The 23,277-nt window shown below is 51.4% G+C and overlaps 12 protein-coding genes across 12 annotated transcripts; 7 read left to right on the forward strand and 5 right to left on the reverse strand.

Annotated features, from left to right (window-relative positions):
• Positions 1-170: 170 nt before the first annotated feature.
• N7458_012499 (glutathione S-transferase family protein) lies at positions 171-1,424 on the forward strand (the record flags this gene model as incomplete). The annotated part of the gene is made up of 5 exons (XM_056915880.1): positions 171-176; positions 245-413; positions 473-559; positions 613-791; positions 849-1,424. 5 exons carry the CDS (start codon positions 171-173, stop codon positions 1,422-1,424), a joined length of 1,017 nt encoding a protein of 338 aa, XP_056760634.1.
• A 666-nt stretch (positions 1,425-2,090) lies between these two features.
• On the reverse strand, positions 2,091-4,366 carry N7458_012500 (mitochondrial carrier; the record flags this gene model as incomplete). Its single annotated transcript, XM_056915881.1, has 7 exons — positions 2,091-2,610; positions 2,670-2,702; positions 2,765-2,868; positions 2,923-2,984; positions 3,040-3,665; positions 3,788-4,043; positions 4,087-4,366. The coding sequence occupies 7 exons, from the start codon at positions 4,364-4,366 to the stop codon at positions 2,091-2,093; spliced, it is 1,881 nt and encodes a 626-aa protein (XP_056760635.1).
• Positions 4,367-4,779: 413 nt separating this feature from the next.
• ssn8 (cyclin-dependent protein serine/threonine kinase regulator SSN8) lies at positions 4,780-5,812 on the forward strand (the record flags this gene model as incomplete). The annotated part of the gene is made up of 3 exons (XM_056915882.1): positions 4,780-4,939; positions 4,991-5,200; positions 5,271-5,812. The coding sequence occupies 3 exons, from the start codon at positions 4,780-4,782 to the stop codon at positions 5,810-5,812; spliced, it is 912 nt and encodes a 303-aa protein (XP_056760636.1).
• Positions 5,813-7,540: 1,728 nt separating this feature from the next.
• N7458_012502 (uncharacterized protein) lies at positions 7,541-7,786 on the forward strand (the record flags this gene model as incomplete). Its single annotated transcript, XM_056915883.1, has 1 exon — positions 7,541-7,786. One exon carries the CDS (start codon positions 7,541-7,543, stop codon positions 7,784-7,786), a length of 246 nt encoding a protein of 81 aa, XP_056760637.1.
• Positions 7,787-9,048: 1,262 nt separating this feature from the next.
• Positions 9,049-9,744, forward strand: N7458_012503 (DUF4452 domain-containing protein; the record flags this gene model as incomplete). Its single annotated transcript, XM_056915884.1, has 2 exons — positions 9,049-9,213; positions 9,406-9,744. The coding sequence occupies 2 exons, from the start codon at positions 9,049-9,051 to the stop codon at positions 9,742-9,744; spliced, it is 504 nt and encodes a 167-aa protein (XP_056760638.1).
• A 2,115-nt stretch (positions 9,745-11,859) lies between these two features.
• Positions 11,860-12,398, forward strand: N7458_012504 (uncharacterized protein; the record flags this gene model as incomplete). The annotated part of the gene is made up of 3 exons (XM_056915885.1): positions 11,860-11,983; positions 12,135-12,247; positions 12,309-12,398. The coding sequence occupies 3 exons, from the start codon at positions 11,860-11,862 to the stop codon at positions 12,396-12,398; spliced, it is 327 nt and encodes a 108-aa protein (XP_056760639.1).
• Positions 12,399-12,780: 382 nt separating this feature from the next.
• Positions 12,781-13,608, reverse strand: N7458_012505 (syntaxin family protein; the record flags this gene model as incomplete). The annotated part of the gene is made up of 1 exon (XM_056915886.1): positions 12,781-13,608. One exon carries the CDS (start codon positions 13,606-13,608, stop codon positions 12,781-12,783), a length of 828 nt encoding a protein of 275 aa, XP_056760640.1.
• A 579-nt stretch (positions 13,609-14,187) lies between these two features.
• On the forward strand, positions 14,188-15,542 carry N7458_012506 (uncharacterized protein; the record flags this gene model as incomplete). The annotated part of the gene is made up of 2 exons (XM_056915887.1): positions 14,188-14,609; positions 14,666-15,542. The coding sequence occupies 2 exons, from the start codon at positions 14,188-14,190 to the stop codon at positions 15,540-15,542; spliced, it is 1,299 nt and encodes a 432-aa protein (XP_056760641.1).
• A 100-nt stretch (positions 15,543-15,642) lies between these two features.
• Positions 15,643-15,949, forward strand: N7458_012507 (uncharacterized protein; the record flags this gene model as incomplete). Its single annotated transcript, XM_056915888.1, has 2 exons — positions 15,643-15,703; positions 15,807-15,949. 2 exons carry the CDS (start codon positions 15,643-15,645, stop codon positions 15,947-15,949), a joined length of 204 nt encoding a protein of 67 aa, XP_056760642.1.
• Positions 15,950-16,333: 384 nt separating this feature from the next.
• Positions 16,334-17,245, reverse strand: N7458_012508 (uncharacterized protein; the record flags this gene model as incomplete). Its single annotated transcript, XM_056915889.1, has 1 exon — positions 16,334-17,245. One exon carries the CDS (start codon positions 17,243-17,245, stop codon positions 16,334-16,336), a length of 912 nt encoding a protein of 303 aa, XP_056760643.1.
• Positions 17,246-17,931: 686 nt separating this feature from the next.
• On the reverse strand, positions 17,932-19,992 carry N7458_012509 (glycoside hydrolase family 32 protein; the record flags this gene model as incomplete). Its single annotated transcript, XM_056915890.1, has 1 exon — positions 17,932-19,992. One exon carries the CDS (start codon positions 19,990-19,992, stop codon positions 17,932-17,934), a length of 2,061 nt encoding a protein of 686 aa, XP_056760644.1.
• A 1,631-nt stretch (positions 19,993-21,623) lies between these two features.
• On the reverse strand, positions 21,624-22,008 carry N7458_012510 (uncharacterized protein; the record flags this gene model as incomplete). Its single annotated transcript, XM_056915891.1, has 2 exons — positions 21,624-21,825; positions 21,977-22,008. 2 exons carry the CDS (start codon positions 22,006-22,008, stop codon positions 21,624-21,626), a joined length of 234 nt encoding a protein of 77 aa, XP_056760645.1.
• Positions 22,009-23,277: the final 1,269 nt, after the last annotated feature.

Raw genomic sequence — 23,277 nt, forward strand, 5'->3', positions numbered from 1 at the left:
AATCTCGTGCTACTCTCGGCGAGATATATAACGCTTCCTGTCTTTCGCTGATGCTCTTGACATTATTGCGCTCACCAGCATTACTCACTCTTCCACGACCAGCTCTCCGCGCGGGGTTCATTACAGCTTCTCGAGTCCCAACGTACTTCTCCGCACGATCATCACGAAATATGGCGGTAAGCGATGAATGCAGATGCAATGCCCTCCATTTAATATTTCAATTGAACTGATTTGTGGTGTATAGACCGGCAACTCAGCTAAAATCACCGACTGGGTCAATCCCAATGACAAGTCTGGCGAGTTCAAGCGTCAGCAGTCCGTGTTCCGGAGCTTCATCTCCCGCGAGCCCGGCGCGCAGTTCCCGCCTGAGAAGGGCCGCTATCATCTCTATGTCTCCTACGCCTGTCCCTGGGGTACGTTCGGGTTCCAATTGCTAACAACTATCTTGTGAAGAAGTACTAACGTCTTTCAGCTCATCGCACTCTGATAACCCGTAAGCTCAAGGGTTTGGAGGATATCATCAGCTTCTCATCGGTGCACTGGCACCTCGCAGAAAAGGGTATGTACTCTACTCCACGATCTCATTCAATTACATGCTAAATGCGGATATAGGATGGCGCTTTGCCACGTCCGACGAGGTCCTACCAGGCGAGAACACCATTCCCGACCCGCTGCACAAGGACTTCACCCACCTGCGTGACATCTACTTCTCCAACAACCCAGACTACACTGGTCGTTTCACCGTCCCCGTTCTCTTCGATAAGAAGACCGGCCAGATCGTCAGCAACGAGGTGAGATCTCCACACATCAAGCATCCCAAAGGTACCCTATCTAACAACGCCCTCCAGAGCGCCGAAATCATTCGCATGTTCTACTATGAATTCGACGACCTGCTGCCAGAGGAATACAAGAAAATTGACCTGTACCCCTCCGCCCTGCGCTCCGAAATCGACACTTCCAACGAATGGATCTACAACGACGTCAATAACGGCGTCTACAAATCCGGTTTCGCCACCACCCAAGAAGCCTACGAGAAAGCCGTCACAACTCTCTTCTCCTCTCTGGACAAGATCGAAGCTCACCTAACCAAGCAAACGTCCGTCTCCCCGTACTTCTTCGGCAACACGGTGACCGAGGCTGATATCCGGTTGTTCACGACAATCATCCGGTTCGACCCTGTCTACGTGCAGCATTTCAAGTGCAATATTCGTGATATCCGGTCTGGATATCCAGCTATTCACCGCTGGGTGCGTGGGTTGTACTGGGATCTGCCAGCGTTCCGGGATACGACGGACTTTGAGCACATTAAGAAGCACTATACCAAGTCGCATGGGCAGATTAATCAGTTTGCAATTACCCCCGTTGGACCAGTGCCGGATGTTTTGCCCAAGGATGAGGAGGTGAGGGCCGTGCAGGTTGCGTAATAAGCAGAGTATGGGTGATATAGCACCGAGGCAGAGAAGGGTGGCTATCGAGTGCATCACAACAACTGAACTAATGAAATATGGATATACTATGAAATGCAATTGAATTGAATTTATCGTGACATAGCCTCTATCCGACACTTCTACCCAACTCAAGACTGTATCTAGTCGGTAAGATGTCCAAAAGTGAAATGTAGTATTCTCAATATACACAGAAAATGAGGAAACAACGAAAGACCCAATGATAATGCATGGAAAATCCACATGCCTCGACGCCTTGCGATGCTTATGTTGGAACATATGGTTGGGAGCGTGATCAGCCCCCAGAATGGGTTTGTAGCAAAGCACCTGTCATGTGGAGGATGTCTCACGAATGCGGAAACGCAAAGCAAACGAGGTAAAGCAAGAGGTAGATGCAAGTGATTTGGCAGTGATATGTGCCAGATATTTGAGCTGAGGATAAGATATATCCAATTTGGAACAGAGAGAAGCTGTACCATTGTATGGTGGCCTATTTTGCGGGTATCTTGGGCTGAAATGGCTCTAAAAATGGAAACGCGAAGAAAAAAAAACGTGAAAGAGATTTAGCAGGTCGAGGGCGGCGGGGCGGAAGAAAGATGGCGGGAGGAGAAGGTGACTCGAGAGGCGGTTTGGTACAAGGTGCGCTTATTTCAAGGCGAGCATCCGCTTCGAGTTCTCGTAGACCACGTAGCTGATGGACACTGCAGGTGCCACCTTGAGAAGGTTGGGGGTGAGGCCCTTATAGAATCCGCGGGGTCCCTCGGATTGGAGAGTTTTGCGGGCGACGTCGGTGATGCTGGTGTATGTAGTCGGGTGGAGGACGGTGCCTTGGGCTTGTAGCCGAGTCCGCATCACGTTGAGAGGATAGACGACCGAGGCACTGAAACCACCGCTGATGGCACCAATTGTGCCAGTCAGGAAGTTGTTCAGAGTCACGTCGTCCTCGTGGCAATGATCAATAATAGCTTGGCGAGAGACAAGGGCGCGTTTGAGGTATTCAAAGGTGGTCAGGTCGATCGCCGCGTATGGGAACATTCCGATGAGACCAAGGGGCAGGCCACGGAAGAAACCAAATAGCCCATTGGTGTTCAGCACTTTCTTCGCTGTGGCTATGATGAGCTTGTTTCCTCTCAAGCCACCTTCAACGGTTGAGCATTGCATCCGGCTAGAAGAACTTGTTAGCAAATGAATACTTGAGAACGCCCTGAAGCATGATCAACTCACAATTTCAACGTGTCCAGAGGGTAGACGAAGCATCTGCAGGGAGTCAATTAGGATAATCTTGACCTAGTCATAATCCAGAAAAGAGCATAGCATACTGGGCTACCATTCCACCAATACCACCCGACAAGAACTGTGATGTGGGCCGAAGCTTTTTGGGGTCGTTGTGTCCTTCAAGGCGAGCAAATGCTTGTTTTGACGACTAGATTCGAATATCAGATATGAAATGACCCAAAGGTTAATCAACGAGACTCACCTCGTAGGCTCCAAATTTGATCGCTGACTCTGGCATCACCTTCAAAACATTCAACCCGTTTCCTATGCACTCGTAAGATGAATGATCTCAAGAGATAGTGAAGTAAGGTAAACAAACCAGCGAACAAGCTCCGGATTCCACCGGCCCGCCAGAGCTCTTTCAGGGCAACAGACAAGGTTCTAGATGCATTTCCTGTCGCCACCAAGGGAGCACCATCCTTCGCTGCGCGAACCGCCGGGGCTTTTACCCCCGTCTGAGCGATAAGGTAAACCTTGAGACGGTCAAGAGGGGCAGTAGCCGTCCTCGAGACGACGCCCGCAATTCCGCCTGCAATAAAGTAGCCTAGTTTAGGGGTATTCTCGGTCAACTTGCGTTCATAATAGCGGAAGGACATCCACATGGCGACGATCTTGGGGATGGGCAGCCACTCCAGCTCGAAGTCACCGTCTAACGAGGCAAAGTCATTCCCGAAAGCGGTTGTCAACGTTGCAGCCGGGTTGGTGGTGGTTTGCGCGAGGGCTGAAGGAAGGAGAGAGGCCAGCGCAGGCAAAGAGAGAATATTGTACAAGAGGCGCTGGAGAGCGAGGAGAGAACGAGTAGGAAATGTGTGGTCTGTACCTAAACCCTGCAGATCATTGATGTGGACATCTCCTTCCGGGTTTAGATTGCCCGTCGCCGTGTAGTAGGACAAGACAGCGCGTAGGTCGGAGGTGGAGCGAAGCGGTAGGAAGAGGAGAAAGTCCCTAAACCGAGGTGAAATGAGGTATTGAGTCAGCTGGGTTGAGTTTGCTTTTTGGGGCTTCGGCCTCATCTTGATTTCGTCCTCCAGGCAAAGCACTTGACCAAGGGCAGGTGTTCAACGAACCTCCATTCCGCGTAAGATATTACCCCGTCATTGTTTTTGTCCACCTCGGCAAAAAAGTTGTCCAGCTTTGCACTCGATACGGTGACGCCGGAGTGTGCAAACGCGCTTTTTAGCTCTGCCTTGTCGATTTCTCCATTGTGATTGCGATCGATGGCCTGGAACATCTGCCATAAACCGGACTCGGTGTGGTCGATAAACGTTCGGAACTCTGAGGCAGGCAGGTTAGGGGAAGACCAAAACTCAGCACAGGTGCGCCCTGGGCCTGTGAGCAGCAAAGGAATCTAGCTCCTGGTGCTTACCATTGTAGTCTATCTGGCCATCACCGTTGGTATCGACATCGTGCAGGATGCTACGGAGCATTTCATCTGCATTTTTCAGAGCTAGTAATGCGACCGCGTCAGTCGGGAGCTTCCGGCACGAGACCCGATCTGAGACGAAGACAAACTCACGGTGATCGATCTTCTTTAGGCCTTTCTTGAGACCATTTAAATCGATATGGCCCTCTTTGCGCGTGTCCAGGGATTCCCAGAGCCGAGCGACTCTTTGGTCGCGCTCATCTTTGGACTCGCTGGGTGCCATGTTGCGGAGAAAAATTGTTATCGAGCACCCGTCATCATTCAAGGGAGCATGACCCGGGGTCTGGATTGAAGCAAGGTGAAAGGTTGTGAAAGAGACTCCCAAAGGGGCGGAGTCTGCAGAAGTGAGGTCGGGAGCATAAAAGTGAGCATTAACTGGTGGGGTTGGCCTCTCAATCAGGATCAATGAATAATGCGCGGCCGGTCATTGCTGGAACGGCGACTGGGCAGACTGGGCCTGCTTGACGCCATCACCGGGCGGGCACGGGACCAGGGCTGGGCCCTACTAACCCTCTTTGGGCTGCGGATGCTGGCCTTATCGACCTACAAAGTCCGAGGGGGCCGATCTATACAACCGTCTCTCTGCTGGTGAAATGCGTGTTACTATATCACTACTTCTATTATAGTCATTCTACTATGGCTGCCAATTACTGGGCCTCGACTCAGCGTCGTCACTGGCTCTTCACTCGGGAGAAATTGGCCGAGGTTCGGGAGAGACTCCGAGAACGAGATAAGGTCACGCATTCGCAGTTTCCATTGCCAGACCAGCGACTCCTGAATATTTACTTCAATCAACGTAAGAAAAACTCCCCTATTGATGCAAGACCTTATAGCTGACACCCAACAGAACTGATCAAACTGGGCAAGCGCATGTCGACCCGTCAGCAGGCCATTGCTACTGCCCAGGTATACCTGAAACGATTCTACACCAAAAATGAAATCCGCCAGACCAATCCCTATCTGGTTCTCACCACTGCATTCTATCTGGCCTGCAAAATGGAAGAATGCCCCCAGCACATCCGCTTTGTAGTGGGCGAGGCCCGCGGTTTATATCCTGGTATGTCTGACATATCACCCTCTTTTCTATCCCTCGAGACGGAAACATGTCCAACTAACTGCCTCGGTAGAGTTTATCACACCGGATGTAGCCAAACTGGGTGAATGCGAATTCGCCTTGATCTCCGAGATGAGCTCCCAGCTCATCGTCCATCATCCATATCGGACCTTGTCGGAGCTACAGTCCGAGTTGCCCCTCAGCTCGGATGAGGTCGCCCTAGCGTGGTCCGTTATCAACGATCACTATCTAACGGATCTACCACTACTCCACCCGCCACATATCATTGCAATCATGGCCATCATCGTCGCCGTGGTCTTCAAGCCTTCTCATCCGGGTAGCTTTGGCAACTCGGCACAGTCAGCCTTGGCTGGAGCGATGAGAGATGGCGGAGGCATGGGTATGCTAGCGGCATTGTCAGATAAACCTGGCTCTGGTCCCCCTCGCATTCAAAAGCTGGTACAGTGGCTGGCAGAGAGCGAGATTGACATCAAAGCTGTCATTGAATGTACCCAGGAGCTCCTCTCATTGTATGAGGTGTGGGAGCAGTATAGTGAGAAGCATTGCAAGGAGCTGATTGGACGCATGGTGAAGAGCAAGAATTTGGATAAGTGATGTCTGTGTGGGAAATGATATATACGCACTTTATGGCGTTTGGTTTTGCCGACGATGATGTTTACTACCATCAGCATGAGTTTTACTTGGCGTTGGTACTGGATTGTGAGCTTTTGCATTATAGCGACCCTTGAATTGAGCTTGATTTACACCTGCCAAGGGTGTGGAGACCTGTCCTCTTCTATACTGAGTGTGCATATAGATATGTACAAGGTCCACTTGAGGAGCTTGGCAGGTACATGGATAACATGCATTTCAAGCACAGGACTACTAAAGCAATGTCTCAGTATATTCTGTAGATCAGCACCAAAATTTCAATAGTCAATTAGATGTTGATTTGCAGATGAACCAGCTCAGGTATGTAGTCATCAATGCTTGGGGCTGCGAGTTGGTGTTCTTATTATTCTGAATTAGATTTTATCATGTCCCTAAAAGAGCACTGATGTCGTTGCTTACCGCAATAGCCGCAGGATTTTTGCTGCTACTTGTGTCAGAGGGCTATTACATATCTACAAACGTCCTATATACATCTGCAACCCACATTGCAAACCAGACTACCCTCCGAAACCACTCCGAATCGGAGTAAAGATTTGTGTGTGTACTACCGCCACCCCCAAAACATCAACATCGTCGGGTTCACAACCGAACCAGGGCAACCAGACCGTGTGGCCAACTCCCTTGCGTGGGAATGTCTGGGGCAGGAACTGGCAAGGACCCCCTCACTGATGTGAGTTCTTCGATTCTTTCATGCAGTGCTCGATCATTCTGTAAGATCCGAGCGATTGCATATCCTGCAGGCCTCGAGGCGTGGTCGTCGATGTGTCAACTGCATGATTCAAGTGTCGAGCCAACGGTGCCTGCACCTGGTCGTCTTTCACAGCACGGGCGCTACACCCCTCCGCGAGACACCCAGATTATTCCAAATGTCCCGATCGCCTTCAATCGGTCCATTCCAGTGCCTTTTGCCCCCCGCCTTAATGGAAGGTAATTCAATTGAAGGGGGGTGGTTGACTCCCCAAAGAAGCGGTGTAGGTCCTCGAGGTAGCCATGGTAGCATCGACTACGGATGCTAGGGTACCAGGTACGACTACGGATGCTAGGGTACCAGGTACCTGACGCCCTCAGGTACGGTTGACTCGGGTACCGCGTGAGTTCTTACAGGGACTGGGAATGACACGAAGCAATGGAGGTTGAACACGAGGGGGCTTATCCAGTGGCCAAAGGGTGTTACAGGTGGACCAGGGTGGGAGGATGTTCCACCAGGCGCCTACAGTATGTACGCCTAGACCAGGAAGACGAGGAGGCCCTCTCTCCATTGATCGCTGTCTAAGGGCCAGGAACGGGATAGGAACCCAACTCCCAGACCTACGGGGCCCTGGCACATACCGATTGCAGGCAAAGGTGGGACTACGGAGAGTCAGATTGGGTATTGGAGTGAGGACTCATAGCGTAGGACGGAGTACTGGTGACTCAGATGTTATGTACCCAGGTACAAGAGTACACGATGTACACTGGATTGCACCGTACTTTGTGCCTGAATAGCAACAGCACCCAATGAAACATCCGGTGGAGTGCGGAGGTCTTCTCGTTGGCCACGGAGACTGAATTCCTCATTCGTCGTTCTGTCGTCGAGGCTAGCCCGCAACCCGTAATGATGAGGTCTGCCGTTCTAGGAGGACCGTCAGATCTCACGGTGCCAATCATGAGAGGGGGTGGCGGGGAAGAACCATGCAAGCCTGCACGCTCATGGGCAAGATTATGGAGTGGCTTATCGACCATCTTCGACCTAAATGGTCTCTGCGTCGAGAGGACATGTCGGTCGCAGGATTGGGGAATCCTTACGAGGGGAGGGAGGGCAGACGATCAGCGATCAGCAGCCACAGCCGGAGCCCTACGGGAACGGAGAATGTGCCCTGGACGGCTGCCCTGCCCTGCCCTGTCCAGCCCAGTCCTGCATCGCCTGCAGCAGACTAAGACGAAAGAGAGAATGTCGAGGTTCGAGGCCAAACTTTGATGGGAGTGGCCCCAACACCAACGACGGTTCAAGTAGTGGCCGCCAGGGCTTCGTCGTCGGGACACCCGTTTGCTAGGACCCTCAACAGGTGGTCACAGCACGGGCTGTGTCAAGAACATGGGGGACGATGGGCATGGCATGCCAATTCCGGTTGGGGTGTGGCTGGGGAGAATAATTCGGCGATCCTCCAGTGTTGAGTGTCGTATGAGTGGAGCTCTCGCTTTCTCTAAAATTGGAGCGTTGTAACAATCATCATTGTTGCCCTACCATCAAAGCATCAGTACTCATCAATCATCATCATCACGAATGGTATGGGGATAAAAGGGGGATCAAGGAGGAGATGCTGATGGCCACGAGTCATCGTCTTAGCCATAGTTACATAGCATGTACATACTGGACATACTGTACTCCTCCTTGTCCTCTCCCTGCGTACTGCGTACTCAGGCAGAAATACCATACGGCAGCGAGTTCGGCCGGATCTCGTACTAACCCTAAATAGGATTAGCGTTGCATTTGTCGACGACGTCACGGACCAGTGAGTAACCGCCCAGGGGAGCGGCATCTGGGAGTGGGCCGATTAAGCTCCATTACCCGGAGGTGATTGGCCAGGATGTTGCTTCATTGCCACTGGCGGCGTTCGGACGGGTTTGGTTGGTGCGTGACCTTTCGCTAGCGCTGGGAGTCCACTGGAGGGGAGGGTGTGACAATACAGGACAGTATATTTTACACGGTTTGCACCCTTCCCTGGCTGCTGGTCATGAATATCACTGCCTCGAAGTCTCGACACTCACTCTCGAGCCCCCCAGACCATTTCCTCCCATTACCAAACGTGACCATACCGCACCTTCTCAGCCCCAAAACACCCCTCTTTTTTCCCTCGCCTCCCTCCCACAGTCCAACTCCTCTCCTCCAATTCGAACGCTCTTCTTCTCTTCCTCTTCTTCCACTTCGACTTTCCGCTTTCACGTTCATACCAAATCTCCCAACTGCCTACTTTCTCCCCAAACTTGCTTTCTTTATTTCTCCTTTCCTCCTCTTCAATCTTCCATTCTCATCTTTTTTCTCCACTTTCTTCGGGTGCTGGATACTCCCTCGATCATCCATCATGTCTGCGTTCCTCTACACCCACCATCACCAACAGCAACACCACCAACAACACCCTCAGCATGCTGCCCAGATGCATTCCCACAACCACCATGGCCGTACTCGCCGAGGCCCCAAAATGGCCCAGCAGAATGCTCAGCGTCAATTCCGTGGAGTCAAGAGCATGCGGGAACTTGCGGAAGCCCCAGCGGTGACGGCCTTCCGGGCCAGATTCGAAGCCGGTCGCTCCTTTGATCTTGATGATGACTTGGAGTTCTGCCCCAACCTCCTGACCGATGAAGATGTACGTCGAGATTAGCGGAGCCTTTCGCGATCGCTCCCTTCCCGTCTACCCTCTCCTAACCCTCCTGCTGTTGTTCGCTCCCGACGGCGGAATCCCGACCATAACAATCTTCCTTGTCATGGGGGATCGGCGGCGGCCCGGGAGCAACAACAGTAGCAGCAATAACCAAGACAACGACTATTCCCAAGCCAGCTCCGTATTGACAAGAACTTGCAGCTGCACTCCATTCACTCTGCTTCGTCCGATCGCTCCTCGCTCTCCAGCGGGTCGCCCGACACCTCGCCTCTACAGCACCAGATCCAGCCAGTGCAGCAGGTCGCCCCGGCGATCTCCCTTTCTCCCGCCTCGACCAACTCCTTTGTCCACGCCAATGTCGCTGCGAACTCCAATCAAGTCAACTTCCATCAGCCTGCTGCCAACCGGACCCGCAAGGTCATTCCCATCATCAACCCTACCACTGGAATGACCATGACTAGCCCTCCTTCGTCGATTTCACCGGCGATGATGCAGGCTGCTCAGCGTCGATGGTAAAGAGGCCCGATCGAGGTCTTTGGCCGAAAGAACGGGGCTTGCTTGCGAGCCCTTCTTTCCCTTTGCCCTAGCGGCATATGTCTCTGCACGTCACCTGAGTTCAAGTTTTGCATCATCGCGCGGGTCCCTCTAATCGCAGGTCTTAATAACTTCTTACGTTGCATTCTTGTCTGACATGGCTACTTTGCATCCTTTCTTTTTTCCGACACGACCACACCACCATCTTTGGAAATATCCATTTCTTCTACGACACGGCGAAGTCTTATCTTCAAAAAACCCCTTCCAAAAAAACACTCGAAAATCATTCGACGAAAATCCGGCTTTTGTACATATTACACCTCTACGCCGCTGATTACGACCATCTTCGCCTTACATCTAGATCCTTTGCGATTCTTCCAGCTTGTTGCGAGCGACGGCGCCCTTGCGATTTGAAACCCTTTTTGCATCCTTTTCCGTACGATACCTGCGGTCTCTCAGGGAGGGACCTGAAACTTCTATTCTTGGGCCTGTGTTCATTGTTTATTTCGGTTGGGCCCACCGATGATGTATAGAACGTGCAGTGACTTGCTACTCGACGTGCATGTCGCATTGGGAACCTGGAGTTGGTTTTTTTGCCTCTTTACAGGGTTGGGAAAAAGGATGGATCGCTTGCGAGTGACCTTTTACCCCGGCTCGCCCTCTCTCTCTTTACCGTTCACATACGCTGTGACTCATTTCGACGATTTCCTTGCTTCTTGGACTTTCTTGGGGTTTTGTTTTACTCATGGGGCGGGATGGATATCACATTTTTCAAGGATCTAGAGGCGGAAACGATACACGTCTGCATTGCTTGGGCACTGTTGAAATATCTGGGTTTGTTTTTTTTTTTGTTTTTCGTTACACCTTGGTGACTTTCGATTCTCGTTTATCTTTTTATTCACTGTCTCTTTTTTGGCTTGTACATCGGTTTATGGGGATGGGTGATATGTGAATGCTCATCGCTTCCTTGCCACGGGGTGCAGTGGCTGGTTGGGGGGTTTGGATGCGCAGCGAAACCATGGGATGCGGAGTTGTTTTCTGTTTGAAATCGATATCCTGGGGGTCTCTCGCGGAACATGCGATAGACCATATTGCGTTGGAAATGGTTTACCTTTTTTGTCTATGTCTTATATTGATTCTACTCTGGTACTATTTACTTTATCATATCTCCATTCGCTTCTTCTCTTACTCTTGTCTCGTCTATTGAATTTCCATTAAATGGCAGACCACGCCGCATGATGTTTGTTTTGAAGATTGTCGCACTATTATTTCTCTTCAATAACATATCTTTGTGCATATTAATTACTCAATGGCTTTGTTATCATGGCTGAGAGATACGTTTCGACCCAGATTGTGTCCCAGCGTACAACTTTAGAATGCTGTCCGTCATCAAAGCAGGTTGCATCAGGTATATATTGGGATGAATCCATGGCCTCCTGAACTCGTACCCACCTCACCACCTTGTCAACTTGGAAACAGGCGTTTCTAGAAAATCCCCCTAGTTGGAAAAGACAATCTCATTCCCCTGCGTCACTGGCAATGATTGTTGTCGGCTCCATTTATATCTCATGATGTCATTACTCGAACCGGCGGGCTCCAGCACGATCGGGGAGAATGCTGCATCCCCAGATAGCTGACAGCATCGACGGATGAATGCTTTAAAGAGTCACACTATTCACACAACATTGTTGCTAGCAAGCCTGGCATCTAGTCACCTATACTGTAGTCTGTTAACTAAGTAATGAGATCGAATAAAGCCCTCCTTCCTCTCCAACAAGTCATATCCGCTCATCCGGTCGCCCTTAAGTATCACTGACGTCATCGGTAAAGCATTGTTGGGGGGATCACGAATAGAAAGATGGGAATTGCAAGTTACCCAGTGAGTTCTGGGTCCATCTTAAAAGGATTGAACCCCCAGGATAAATGTCTTCTTGGAATTTTGCTGGTCTTGCGGGGAATTCCTCATCTCCAGTTGATTGTTGTCTTGCTTCTCGGCCTTCCCAATTACACTTCTACTGCTTCAACGAGCTAAGAGACGTCTGTCGCTACTCCAACTTCATCTTAAGAGAAATTAAGCTACATATCTCCGTCCCCGCCATGTCCTTCCTCACTTCTGTCCGAGCTGGCTCCCGTCGCGCTCTACCATCGAGCTACGCTCTGCCCTCCATCTCTACCTTCCACACCTCCACGCCGCGATGGACTCTCAAAGAGACCGACAAGAGTAAGTCGCCTCTTTGCTTTTTGCATCCAGTTATCGATCGCAAGGCCGGCAACGTTGTCGAAGAAATACTTGCCACACCAGCAACAACCACAACACCCTGCAGACCCTTGCATCTCACCGAGATATGGCTAACCAAGACGCCATTGAGTAGATCGTGACGACCTCGCGAGCCACTATGAAACCCAGAAAAACCAGCAGTTGAAGAGCCAGAAGGCTGGAACAGCAAAGTGGGACTCTGAACTAGCGAGTGCCAGCGAAGCGGATGTTCGTGTATACTATCCCCAATGGAAAAAGGTCAGGCCTTCAACTAACTCGTCGCTTTTAGGTCAAGGCGGATCGAGGCGAAGTCGATTCCTCGGATAAGGCTTTCCAGGAGTTTCAACAGAAAACCAAACATATTCCAGAGCAAAAGTGAGCGGCTACGTTTCAGTCGTGATGGGAATTTGCATAAGCTTAAAAGCTTGACGGGAGGCTATGTTCTTCACGAAACCGCGCAGTTGTGATTTCCGGGAGTCCATGAATGGATGTTGATATCCCATTCCCAACGAAATTGCCGCCGTTATTTCTCGATTCTACAGATGGAGTTCATTGAGATAATCATGAGGAGAGCTTGAATAATGGCTACAGTAGCCAACTCAAATTGACTTGGAGTCCTAACGCCGAAAATCTCAATCACCGTAAGCCATCAGAAGTAGGTTATAGAAGTGTCCATTCCACAGAGACCTAAAACGCCCGCTCGCAAGTAGCTAAAGCTTCGTCACAAACAAAGAAACCAGATGTACGACCCCAACGTCGCCCTATTTCAAAATAACAATCAAGATGACCAGGATAATGATCAAGCCAATGATGGTCATCATGCTCCAATTGTCACCAGCCTTGCGTCGAAACCGGTCCAGCCGGCGCCGCGCCCCGTCGAGTCGGTTCTGATGACGATCAACATCGCCCTCCATGCCGTCCAGCAGCGCAACGTGGCCCTCGAGCTCGTCTCCAATTTGGATACTCAGCTGATGCTGGCGTCCAATCGACTCTCCTAACTGATCGAGTTGATCGTCCTGTTCACGCATCACTCGATCATGGTGTAGATAGATTTGCTCGTTGGTCATATTGGATTGATCAATACGCGACGGCGACGGCTCATCGCGGTATGGCCGGAAGAGATTCTGGCGATTGCGATCTTCTTCCTCGTCGATTTCTTCCTGGACAGCCGCGGCAGCCGCCGAATTATCCATGAACCGCACCGACTTGGAAGGGGGATGTTGTGGAACGGGTTGTTTGAGATCGGGCGATGTTGCAGACCTGTGGACGGAGTCTGACGCCTGTGTCGGGTCTTGGCTGGAGGGGGCTCCATCTGTGCCGTAAAACTGGGAAGAAAAATCTTGGAGTTGCTCATGGAGGGGGCCAAGCTGGTCCTTCAAGGCGGCAGCGCCTGCGCTGTCATTGGACTCTGCCAGCCGTGCCTGCTCGGCCTCTACGGCTTTGATGCCCGCTTGGAGGGACTCGAGTGACCGGGAGATCTCTCCATCTTGCGCATTAGGTTCGAGGTCAAGGGATATGGCGCGCTGTCGCTCTAGGAGGGAGAGCTTGATATGATCGGCTAGGAGGAAGAGTTGGGATGGGTTCGTCATGGTGGTGTCAGACGGACGGCACCACGGAGGCAAGTCTGTCGTGGAAAGGGCGGGTGATGTAAGTGCCCCCAGAGACGCTGCGGAGAACTGCAAAGCACAGATGATTTCAGAAGAATTGCTGGATCACGGACGATACTGATGGGCGGGGTTGAGACGACAGTCCGGAACTGAGGTCTAGGCAGGAGTGGATGCCAAAGCACAAGGGAACCAACCCGCCGAGCGCGGATCTCCTGCTTACCCGCCCGCCTTTCCGCCTTTGCCTCTGCCCTCCCTTTCCCCTCCGTAACCTGACCTCCTTCATTTCCCCTCCATAGTTCTCTTTTAAAACTGCCCGTGCTGCTGTCAGACTTGCTAGGACCGGTCTTCTCTATTGAATGATCCCTATCAAGTCCTCGCCCTAAGGGGTCCTGCGTACCTTGCGAACGACCTCGGTATCTATATCCCGCATTACAATTATCCGCCGCATTCACAAGCTGACACCGAGACTTCGGAGCAGCAACGAAACTGCAATAAAACGCGGCCAAAGACCCTCTGATTCCTTTGCATGGGCCTTTCCCAAGGCTTGTAATTTTGCGCACCATGGATATTCAAGACTTCCTGGCGATGGAGGCCAACTCCGACCGCGACGACTTGGTCGACCTCCGCGCCCTTGATTTCGTCTCCAGCTACGATTCACACCTAATGTGTCCGATCTGCCACTGCCCCTTCGTGCAACCCGTGCGACTACAATGCGACCATGTTTTTTGCCAAAAGTGCCTAGGATCGGCCATCACCACTTTCCGCTCGGCCGACTCGGACGAGTTCCCGTGTCCCTCTTGCCGGACCCCCACCACCCGAATATCGACCAGGGTGCCCCGCCTATTGGTCAACATGTGCGATGAGATACAGGTACGGTGTCCTTTGGTCGGGGAAGGCTGCAACGAGATTGTCCCGCGAGGCCATGTCCAGTCGCATGTGGAGAAATACTGCGGTTATCGGCTTCTGCCGTGCCCGGATGAATCGTGCGGAAAAAGACCCGGAAAAAGGATCTCCAGCCGGAAGAACGCTGTATGCATAGCTATTGCCGGTGCGAGCGCTGCAACGAGGATGTGATGGAGCAGGACTTTGCCGAACATGACAAGGAACTCTGTCCCAGTCTAGAGGCGACTTGCGATGATTGTGGAAGTATCGTTCCACGGCGGTCGCTGAAGAAACATGTCGAGACCTGCCCGGATGTTGTGAGCGCTTGCGCGGCGTCTCAGTATGGGTGTTCGGTCAAGGTCCGACGTGCAGATATTGCGGCGCATGAACAGCAGTGTCCGCTGGTCTCAATAGGGCCGTATCTGGAGGCGCAAAATACGCGACTTAACTCCCTCGAGTTGACTATGCGACATCTCCAACAACGCAATGAGATATTCGAAGACGGAATGGCCAATATACGATCCACACTTCTCGAATCTGCACGAGTGAGCGACGCCGATCGCAACGGCGGAAGATCTGCCCCTAATGGCGATAGAGACGGGCAAGCTCTCATCGATGCAGAGGACCCTGCAGACCCTGCGAATTCATTCTCATCCCACACCACGCAATACCTGCTCTCGCTCCATGAATCTCTCCGCGAAGAGGTCAGCCAAATGTCACACGCTCTTACAGACCTCGACGCTCGCGCCAGCATGACCATCATGAACGAGTGTCTCCGCATCAAGGAAGACATGGCCCACACCAACGCCGCTCTCAACAGTGTCCGCATGCAGGTACAATGGCTCATGAATCCCCGACTCCACAACGGGACTCGCGCAAATGGCATGCGCACCAACTCAGCTAGTAACGAGTCTACCCGGACGCAATTGACCTCCACGTCTGCGCCGGGTCCTAGCAGCGGCACCGGTGTATCGCTTGGGCCTCTTCGGCCCAGAAGGCCTAGTGATAGCGGGCGCGAGGGAACTAAGCTATGAGAATGGGACGGAATCGAATATGTATTTTTGAGCGTTGCATTTCTCTGGGATCGTGGAGAGGGAGTCTTGGGATGATCTTATATCTTTTTTGTCTGATTTCATGACTGATGACTGGGCTGGTCTGCCTCTCGATGTATTGGGGCAGAAGGTACCCTGGTCCGGTGAGTTTTCATACGGATGGTAACGATTTATTATATTACAATTACCTTCGACCCATCCTGAGCTTGTTTTCATAGACTTTGTTATTCATTACATCTCATACAGCTATCCCCAATTCCCTGGCCAGCATTGAGTCAGCCCGTAAACGAGACGATGCTGTTACCGTTCTCTGCCTGCCAATCTCCGACGATTCAGTTCACGCACCCGTCTTCGTCGGAGCTGGCGCTGTCTGGTTCGGCTATTATTAGAGATCTGCCTGTAAAGGTTCGGAAGAATCGCTGCATGGCCTTGTTCTAAGTGATGAACCCATAGACAGGCCTGTGCCTCTTGGACCATAAAATCGCGAGCTGGGGTCGAGCACACGTAAACCCAAAGATCTCCGGAGTCCGGTTTGACCTGAACTGCATAGACCCGCGGCGCAACTGCTGCCAGCGAAGGGTGCCCACTTTTTTCTGGCGCGAATCTGATGCTCTCCACAATAGGCGTGACATCGTCGAATCCCCAGCCATTGTATGCAGGGCTGGGGTCATTCCAATGTATCCGAAACGTGAATGGAAGTTCGTGGGCTCGGTTCAGTACTCTCTTTCGCGGAGGGCGAGCTCCCCTGTCAATATAAGGGGAATGTTCATCATCTACGAGGTCCAGAAGCCAAGCCCCGAGTTGACGATGAGATTGCTTCGGTCAAGCGCTGAATCGAGGAACACATCGATCTCCTGCTGATTCAGCCGGGGCCTGATTTCCTCTATTGAGACATTGTTTGGGAGTATCTCACTGGAAATGCGATTTCTGATACTTTCGGGTGATTGACCCAGCCAGGGAAAGCGTGGCTCCCAGCGAACACGAATCATACATTGGAACGGATACGACCCTTCGTCGCAGCTTGCTATCTTTGATTCCCATGCCGATAGATCTGGCGGCCAGAGCTCAGTTGGTTCGACGGGGTCCGTTTCTTGAACATGATGAGTTATCCATCTTTTAATGCCTTGTGGTCGATCTGAGAAGTCTGATGCAGTGTCCACAGAAGAATCGTCTTCGTCGTCGCCATCATCGCAATCGTCCTGTTGCTGTGTATCTGCAATCTCTTGATCCCCCGACTGACTGTTAGACCACCGGCTTTGTGTCCTCTCGATCATCATATTCGGTATTGGAAGACTCGCTGTCATGGTCTTCACTCTCCGAAGAGTCACTTTCGGGAAATTCCTCGGGGTCCAGGTCGTCCGCGCTATTTTCAGTTTGGCCACTGGGGTGTTGCACAGCCGGGAGTGCTTCAGCAGAATGTTGTCTGGCCTCCTCTTCTGGTTCAGTCTCGGAAGGTTCGCTTTCACTCCTTTCGCTTCTTGGACTGTCGCTGCCGGAGGACTCGTCTTGATCGACGTCTTCGCCATCACTGCCCTCGGTTTCATACCCTGGAGAATGTAAAGATAAAGAAAGTTTCGGATTTGCTTAATCTTGATTTCTAGTTGAGGGGCTGACATCATCTTCGGAATCATCGATGCAGATAATCTCTGGAGGAGCACGCTGGCATGTTTCCTCGGGGTGTTCATTATTGTGTGGTTCTCGGGGCTCCAACCCCACGAAGTACCAGTGGATGATGATAAAGTAGCTTCGCGATTTGCAACGATATGTTGAGTGAGCCACCGCATCACATTTTCTGTCTGACTAGCCAGGGATCTACGTAGGCCGAGTCGACTGTCGCATCAGGGCATTGATCTGCATAACGAACGACATCCTGGCACAGTGAACGGTGTTTCAGAATGGGGTTTTCCACACAACCATCTGTTACTATATCAACGTGGATCACTGGCCACAGAGGTGACATGGTGGGCGATGGCTCGGTGATATTTCTTTTGTCTAGACGGAGGCTCCAATCAGCGGACGGTAGGTACTGTGGCCAGGGGCTGTATGTCAACTCAATCGGAGAGGACCTGAAGGCGCGCTAACCCAAATAGGGATATCACTGATCTATAAAACCTTGTCTCTCACGATCTTTGGATATGTAACAACTGGCATTAAATGCCAATGTTTGATGGTAGCAACATGCTTTGACTTAGGTTCCATTGAACAGGTGAATATTCTCCAATGTAATTATATCTTACAAAGCTCTGCCTGCCCTTGACATCATCATATTGGTCCCCCGATACACGGAACCAAATCACTTCCTGTATACTTTATCATTCGTATAGATCTCCTACACTCTGATCAGAGCCGAACATTGCAAGAACCTGTTTCATCAACACCAACTCGATTCCAAAGGCGTCAGTGAAATGCTATCAAACACCACCTGCCCACTCGCTTCGATTTTAATATCCTGCGACTCCTGGTACCGTGGGTAGACGCGCATACTAGTAACAACGCCATCAGATGAGAATATCTCGAGCGTGCTGTGGTCGAGGAAGATGTCCAGCGACAGCTTCCCGTCACTTCCCGGCGCCACAATGGGCTGCCACTGTCCTGTCTGGCCGTAGCCGGCGTTGGAGGTGTCAAGGGTGAGAAGTCTCGCGGCGAAGTTGTACGAGACGAGAACAGATTCTGCGGACGAGGCAAATAGATGGATTGAAAAAGAGGTTGCGGTCGAGGAGGCAGTATCGATGGTGAGCCGCAGACGAGCGGTGGTGGTTTGGCCCAGGACAACGGCGGTGTTGCCAATCTTCTTCTGAGTCCAGACTTTGGCGCTGGCGGGCTGTTCGAGGCTGACCAGTTCAGGGATTGGACGACTTCCCAGTCCACCGTCCGGACGGATGAAGAGCTCGCGAGTAATGGACTGCTGGCCAGCCCAGCCGTTCAAGCGACTCGGCCACTTGGAAGTCGGCCAGTTGCCCAGCCATGTAATGGCGAGGTTACGGCCGGAGGCATCCTTATACCATTGCATGGCGTAGCTGTCTGGACCGGCGTCAAGTAGGCCACTCGTCTCGCTGATGAACGAGGTGCCATTGTAGCTGCCAACTTCGAACCAGCCCAGACTGCGGCCCCCATAGAACAGTACCCATTTGTCACCCAGCGGGAAGAAGTTCGGACACTCGAACATCGAGCCCGTAGAACCATCGCCCTCGAACAGTACACCGACGTATGTCCACGACACCAGGTCCGTCGAGCGGTAAAGATGCACCTTTCCCTGGCTGCCTTCTCCAGAACCTACCACCATTTTCCAGCTATTGTCAGTTGGGTCCTGGAAGACCTTTGGGTCACGGAAACCATTGCTGGAGCCTGCAGGAACGGTGCCGATGACCGGGTTCTGCGAATAGAGTAAAAAAGAAGTTCCATCACTGCTTGTTGCCGCCGAGACGACCTGTTCCGTGCTACCAGGGTGCAGCGCAAGGTCGGTGAAATCCGTGAAGAGGATATGAAGCTGGTTCTGGGCGTCTTTGACGGCGCTACCAGTCCAGCGGCCACTGGTATCCTGAGGATTGTCTGGATACGGCGGATACAGCGCCACAGGACGCTCGGCCCAGTGCACAGCGTCCGAGCTGGTAGCATGGGCCCAGTGCATGGGGCCCCAGAGGGGAGCGTCTGGGTAGAACTGGCTGAAGAGGTGATGCTGGCCGTTCCACTGGATCAGACCGGCAGGGTCATTGATCCAGCCCTGGTAGGGGGAGTAATGGTACTGGGGACGAACTGGATCAGCAGCATAAAGGGTGCAGGAGGATGAGCTGCCAGCAGCGGGCTGATTGGCCTCTCCAAACACCGTAAAGGTGAGGCCATTATCGTCCTGGAGGGCTTTGCATCCTGTGCGGACATCGTCAATGTTGATGTGGGCCCACGACGAGCCGCTGTTGTTGTCGTACACGAGCAAATGCACATCTTGGCCGGCCCAAGCTGATGTGTCCCAGATGACCCGAACGAGGGCTTCATCGTTCATGCCGGTTTGGCTCTTGAGTAGAGTCCCATCACTGTCGCGCACTAGGCCGACATAAAGATTGACGGGGTCATAGCCACCACCAATGAGGAAGCTGAGATACGAGCTCGCTAGAAAGGAGTCTGACCGAAGCTGCCCAATGGCTGGGTCCCCAGAGGCGACGAAGCTATCGACGAAGTACTTCCCCTTCTGGTTGAAGGAGCCTCCCCAGTACGAGGTCTGAGCAGTAACAGATCCATTGCCAAAGGCCGTGCCGCTCAAGACATGCCATCCAGTGAGATCGCCCGTCTCGAAGCTGGGATTGCTAGGCCCTGGGTATTGAGCCAGCTTGCATTTAGAGAGGTGGGAAATCGGCTTCCCCCACACGCCTTGTAGGTCAAGAAATATTGATAAGGCAGGAAGGAGATGCAATAGAGAAGGCAAAGCTGTGAACCTCATCTTGCTGATTTCTGCTCTCTAGCAATAGATGAAACAGTACATCCGTGTCTGTGCATCAGAAATGCTCTTACTCGCCTTTTATACTTCAAATTTTCCTCTGGTCTACAGACCATTATTCGATGAACTGCATTGGACACGGCACCGTTGACTCCGCATTGACTGCCATTGCTCAATGTGGGGTAAGCAGTGTATGCCGCGCTTTGGCTTTTAAACTTCACTACAGTAAAGTCTGGGGGATAGAGGCATGGAATCCACCACAATAATCCCGTCGCGCTCTGGATTTCGAGCCTGATAGTTTAGCTATTACCACCCAACGAAATCACTTTGTGCGGACCCACTCCTCCAAAACTCTGAAAAACAGTGCGCGGGGTCAAATTTCAGAACCAAGAATGAGCATATTAAAAAATTCAGAGAGAAACTCATGTGGGAGCTGGAGCGTGCATGCACCTCTGCGGCCATTGACAAAGATCACGCCGGAGCAATCTCATCCGTGCCTGCTGCAGGACAGTTAAGGGAGCAATCTGCAGGTGCGCAAACCTCCTCGAAGCAACAGGGATGTGTAATTGAACGGAATCATAGATCCAGATCGAGCTAGAGGTATTTCTTCCACCGGACAGATGGTGCCCAATTTGGTGCTGCGGCATTATTGGGATTGGATATCGCTAGCCAACAAGACGTCGACTGAGGCCGCACAAAACAGCCGAGGAAGGATGATGTGGTGCTTGGGCCACTGGCCGAAATTCTCTCGAATCGAAAGGGAGATTCTACAGTCGGTCCGGCAGGGGCCTCAAAAGTTAATACAAAGCCGGACCGGAAAGTTATCGGTCGGGGAATCCTCGGCGACTTCACGCCGACTATACGGGACTAGGCAAGGGTCCATATTGTTAGCGGTTAGGCGCATGTCTTGGTGCTCCATCCTTGGGGTTCACCCCCCTACGAACCTCGTAGGCTCGTAGCTCGTTGTGGCCTCTTTTAATCTTGAGTTAGGTCCCCGTTTCGGGCTACCACGGGAGTATAGTGCGTCGAGAAAAATATCCCCAACGGGTGAGTATCGTACCCGAAACTGGGGAAAGAAAAGAGAACGAAAAAAGGCATTTACTGGGGTCCTCCATCAAGGAAACCTTTTTGTACGAGGTGCAGATCGGGGAGAGTTAAAATGGGCGTGATGTGGATACTCTGCTGCAACTTCGAGCGCCCTAGAGAAGTACAGAACCACAGGCACTATTATTGGTTCTACCTTGTGGTGAACTGAGTTCCTCAGTATATGGGCGAGTCTTCCGTCTCCAGCTCCTAGAGGGTCTGTAGAAGTCTGTGCGCCAATTCCAGAACAAGCAAATGCAACATTACCATCAATGGGGGCGTAAATTGTTGCATGAGAAATCCAGGATCTGTAGCGGTACGCAAGGATGATACTTGACTGCTGGGAGAGTACAGGATGACAATGCGGTAGCCATCCGGGTGTGCCAGATTATTAACGTTCGTAGCGATCAAGGATTGAGATAGCATTCGGTTAGATCGGTATGAAAATTCTGGAGGTTCGAGAAGGGCCAACATCGAAACAACAAACCGCCCAGCGGACATGAATAGCACCCTGTCTCTACCACCACTGAACAGGCTTCACTTCACGGAAGCTAGGAAATGGTGGCGTGACGCTTGATTGCAGCCATTCCTAAACGATTCAACTGGGCTATAAACTCCGTCACAAAGTATATCTCATCTGGAGTCCCAAGCTCTGGATGGCTGGTCGCAGCGACATTGATGGATTCCATGGTCTGCTGTATTAATCGAACATCGCTTATGCACTCCGATGCACATGGATCGGCGATCACATTGCTGAAAAGCGTCAGTATCGACATCAATATATAGAATAGATGAAACCTAGAATAAAAGGTGAATACGGCATTAGTTTCAGGGAATTCAAATCTTTTGGAATTCATTCTAAGGGGGTCAGGGGTGCTGCAACAAGACCCAGCTCGTGGCTTACCAAAATGTGTCACGACCAAAGCCAGAGTCCATTGTGTTGATTGTTTCCAACAATGAACGGCTCTCGTTCACAGCAACCTGAAGGCTTGAGTTGATTCCCGCCATGGACATATTCTGCCCATTGATCGACAGTCTGCATCTATTGACGGCTTGGTGGATTGCAATCACACAATAGTGATGCTGTATTCGCAGCGCCTCGAATCGAACATGTAGATAGCGTTTTGACTCAGCTCCCAAGGAATGAATATGTTGTCGAGCGGCAGAACTTGAATCCATCCAAAGATGTAAATCGGCATCAAGTTGCCGAATCGACATCAGCAGCTCCGTCTCTGACTTTCTTTGTGCCTTGACCGAATACAGCTCTCTATATATTCGAGACTGAAGAATACTGAGTGGAAGATGAGTTGGGAAGAAAGAGATAAGCCCCAAATCTTTGGGTCCGTCGTCCCAGGGGGTTGAGATGTCGGGGAGATCAAGGTCACATTCATCGTCTGGGAGAATTGGAGAACGCCCAGTCCGCAGGCATAACTCCTTGTCAAAAACATAGGCGATCCAGAACAATTTTCGCACGTGATATTTGAATTGATTCCTTTCTTGTGGTGGATGAGGTGGGCTCCGGTGACCTCCAAGCATGAAAATAGATCTTGCAGTAGATGCAAGCAGTGTCTCTGTTGAGTACATGTCGCCATAAAGTGTTATATAGTACAAAATCTATAGAGAGTTCATCAGCGTGAAAGACTTCTTAGATAAGGACAATCCAGCACGGCATAGTCGGGGAAAACATATGCAGAACCGAGTGGTACCTACCAATATCAGCCTTGTTTGTACACTATCCAATGTGGGTGGACCTTGCAAGACGTCGAACAAGAGACTCTGAGCTTCATATGCATACCGACTTACGTCACTGCTAGAAGACAACTTAATGTGATCTAGAAAAGACGATATAAAGGTCATGACTGCAAAAATGCAAGCCTTTGCGCCTGCTCGTTGTGGGGAGTACCAAGTGAGATCACCGTCGTAAGCTGCCTGTATCGTATAGAGAAAAAGCTCCTCGTCGATAACAGGAAGCCATCGAGACAAGGAAGAACGACAGAACGCTTGAACATGTTGGAGGACAATTTGCTTATCTGGGAGATTTATGTGGCCATTTTGAGCGAAATGCTGCCTCGTGCCCTCAAGATCGAGCACCTTTCGTCGTCTCCAAGGCGGCCAAGAAAGAACATATGAATCAAAATCAACGTTTTCTCCTGTGCAATTCTGGATCACTCGTCGCCCTTCTTTAGAGAAAAGTGGAAATACACT

The sequence above is a fragment of the Penicillium daleae genome (genome assembly GCF_028827525.1).
Source record: "Penicillium daleae strain IBT 16125 chromosome Unknown utg000009l_segment0_segment0, whole genome shotgun sequence".
Lineage (NCBI taxonomy): Eukaryota > Fungi > Ascomycota > Eurotiomycetes > Eurotiales > Aspergillaceae > Penicillium > Penicillium daleae.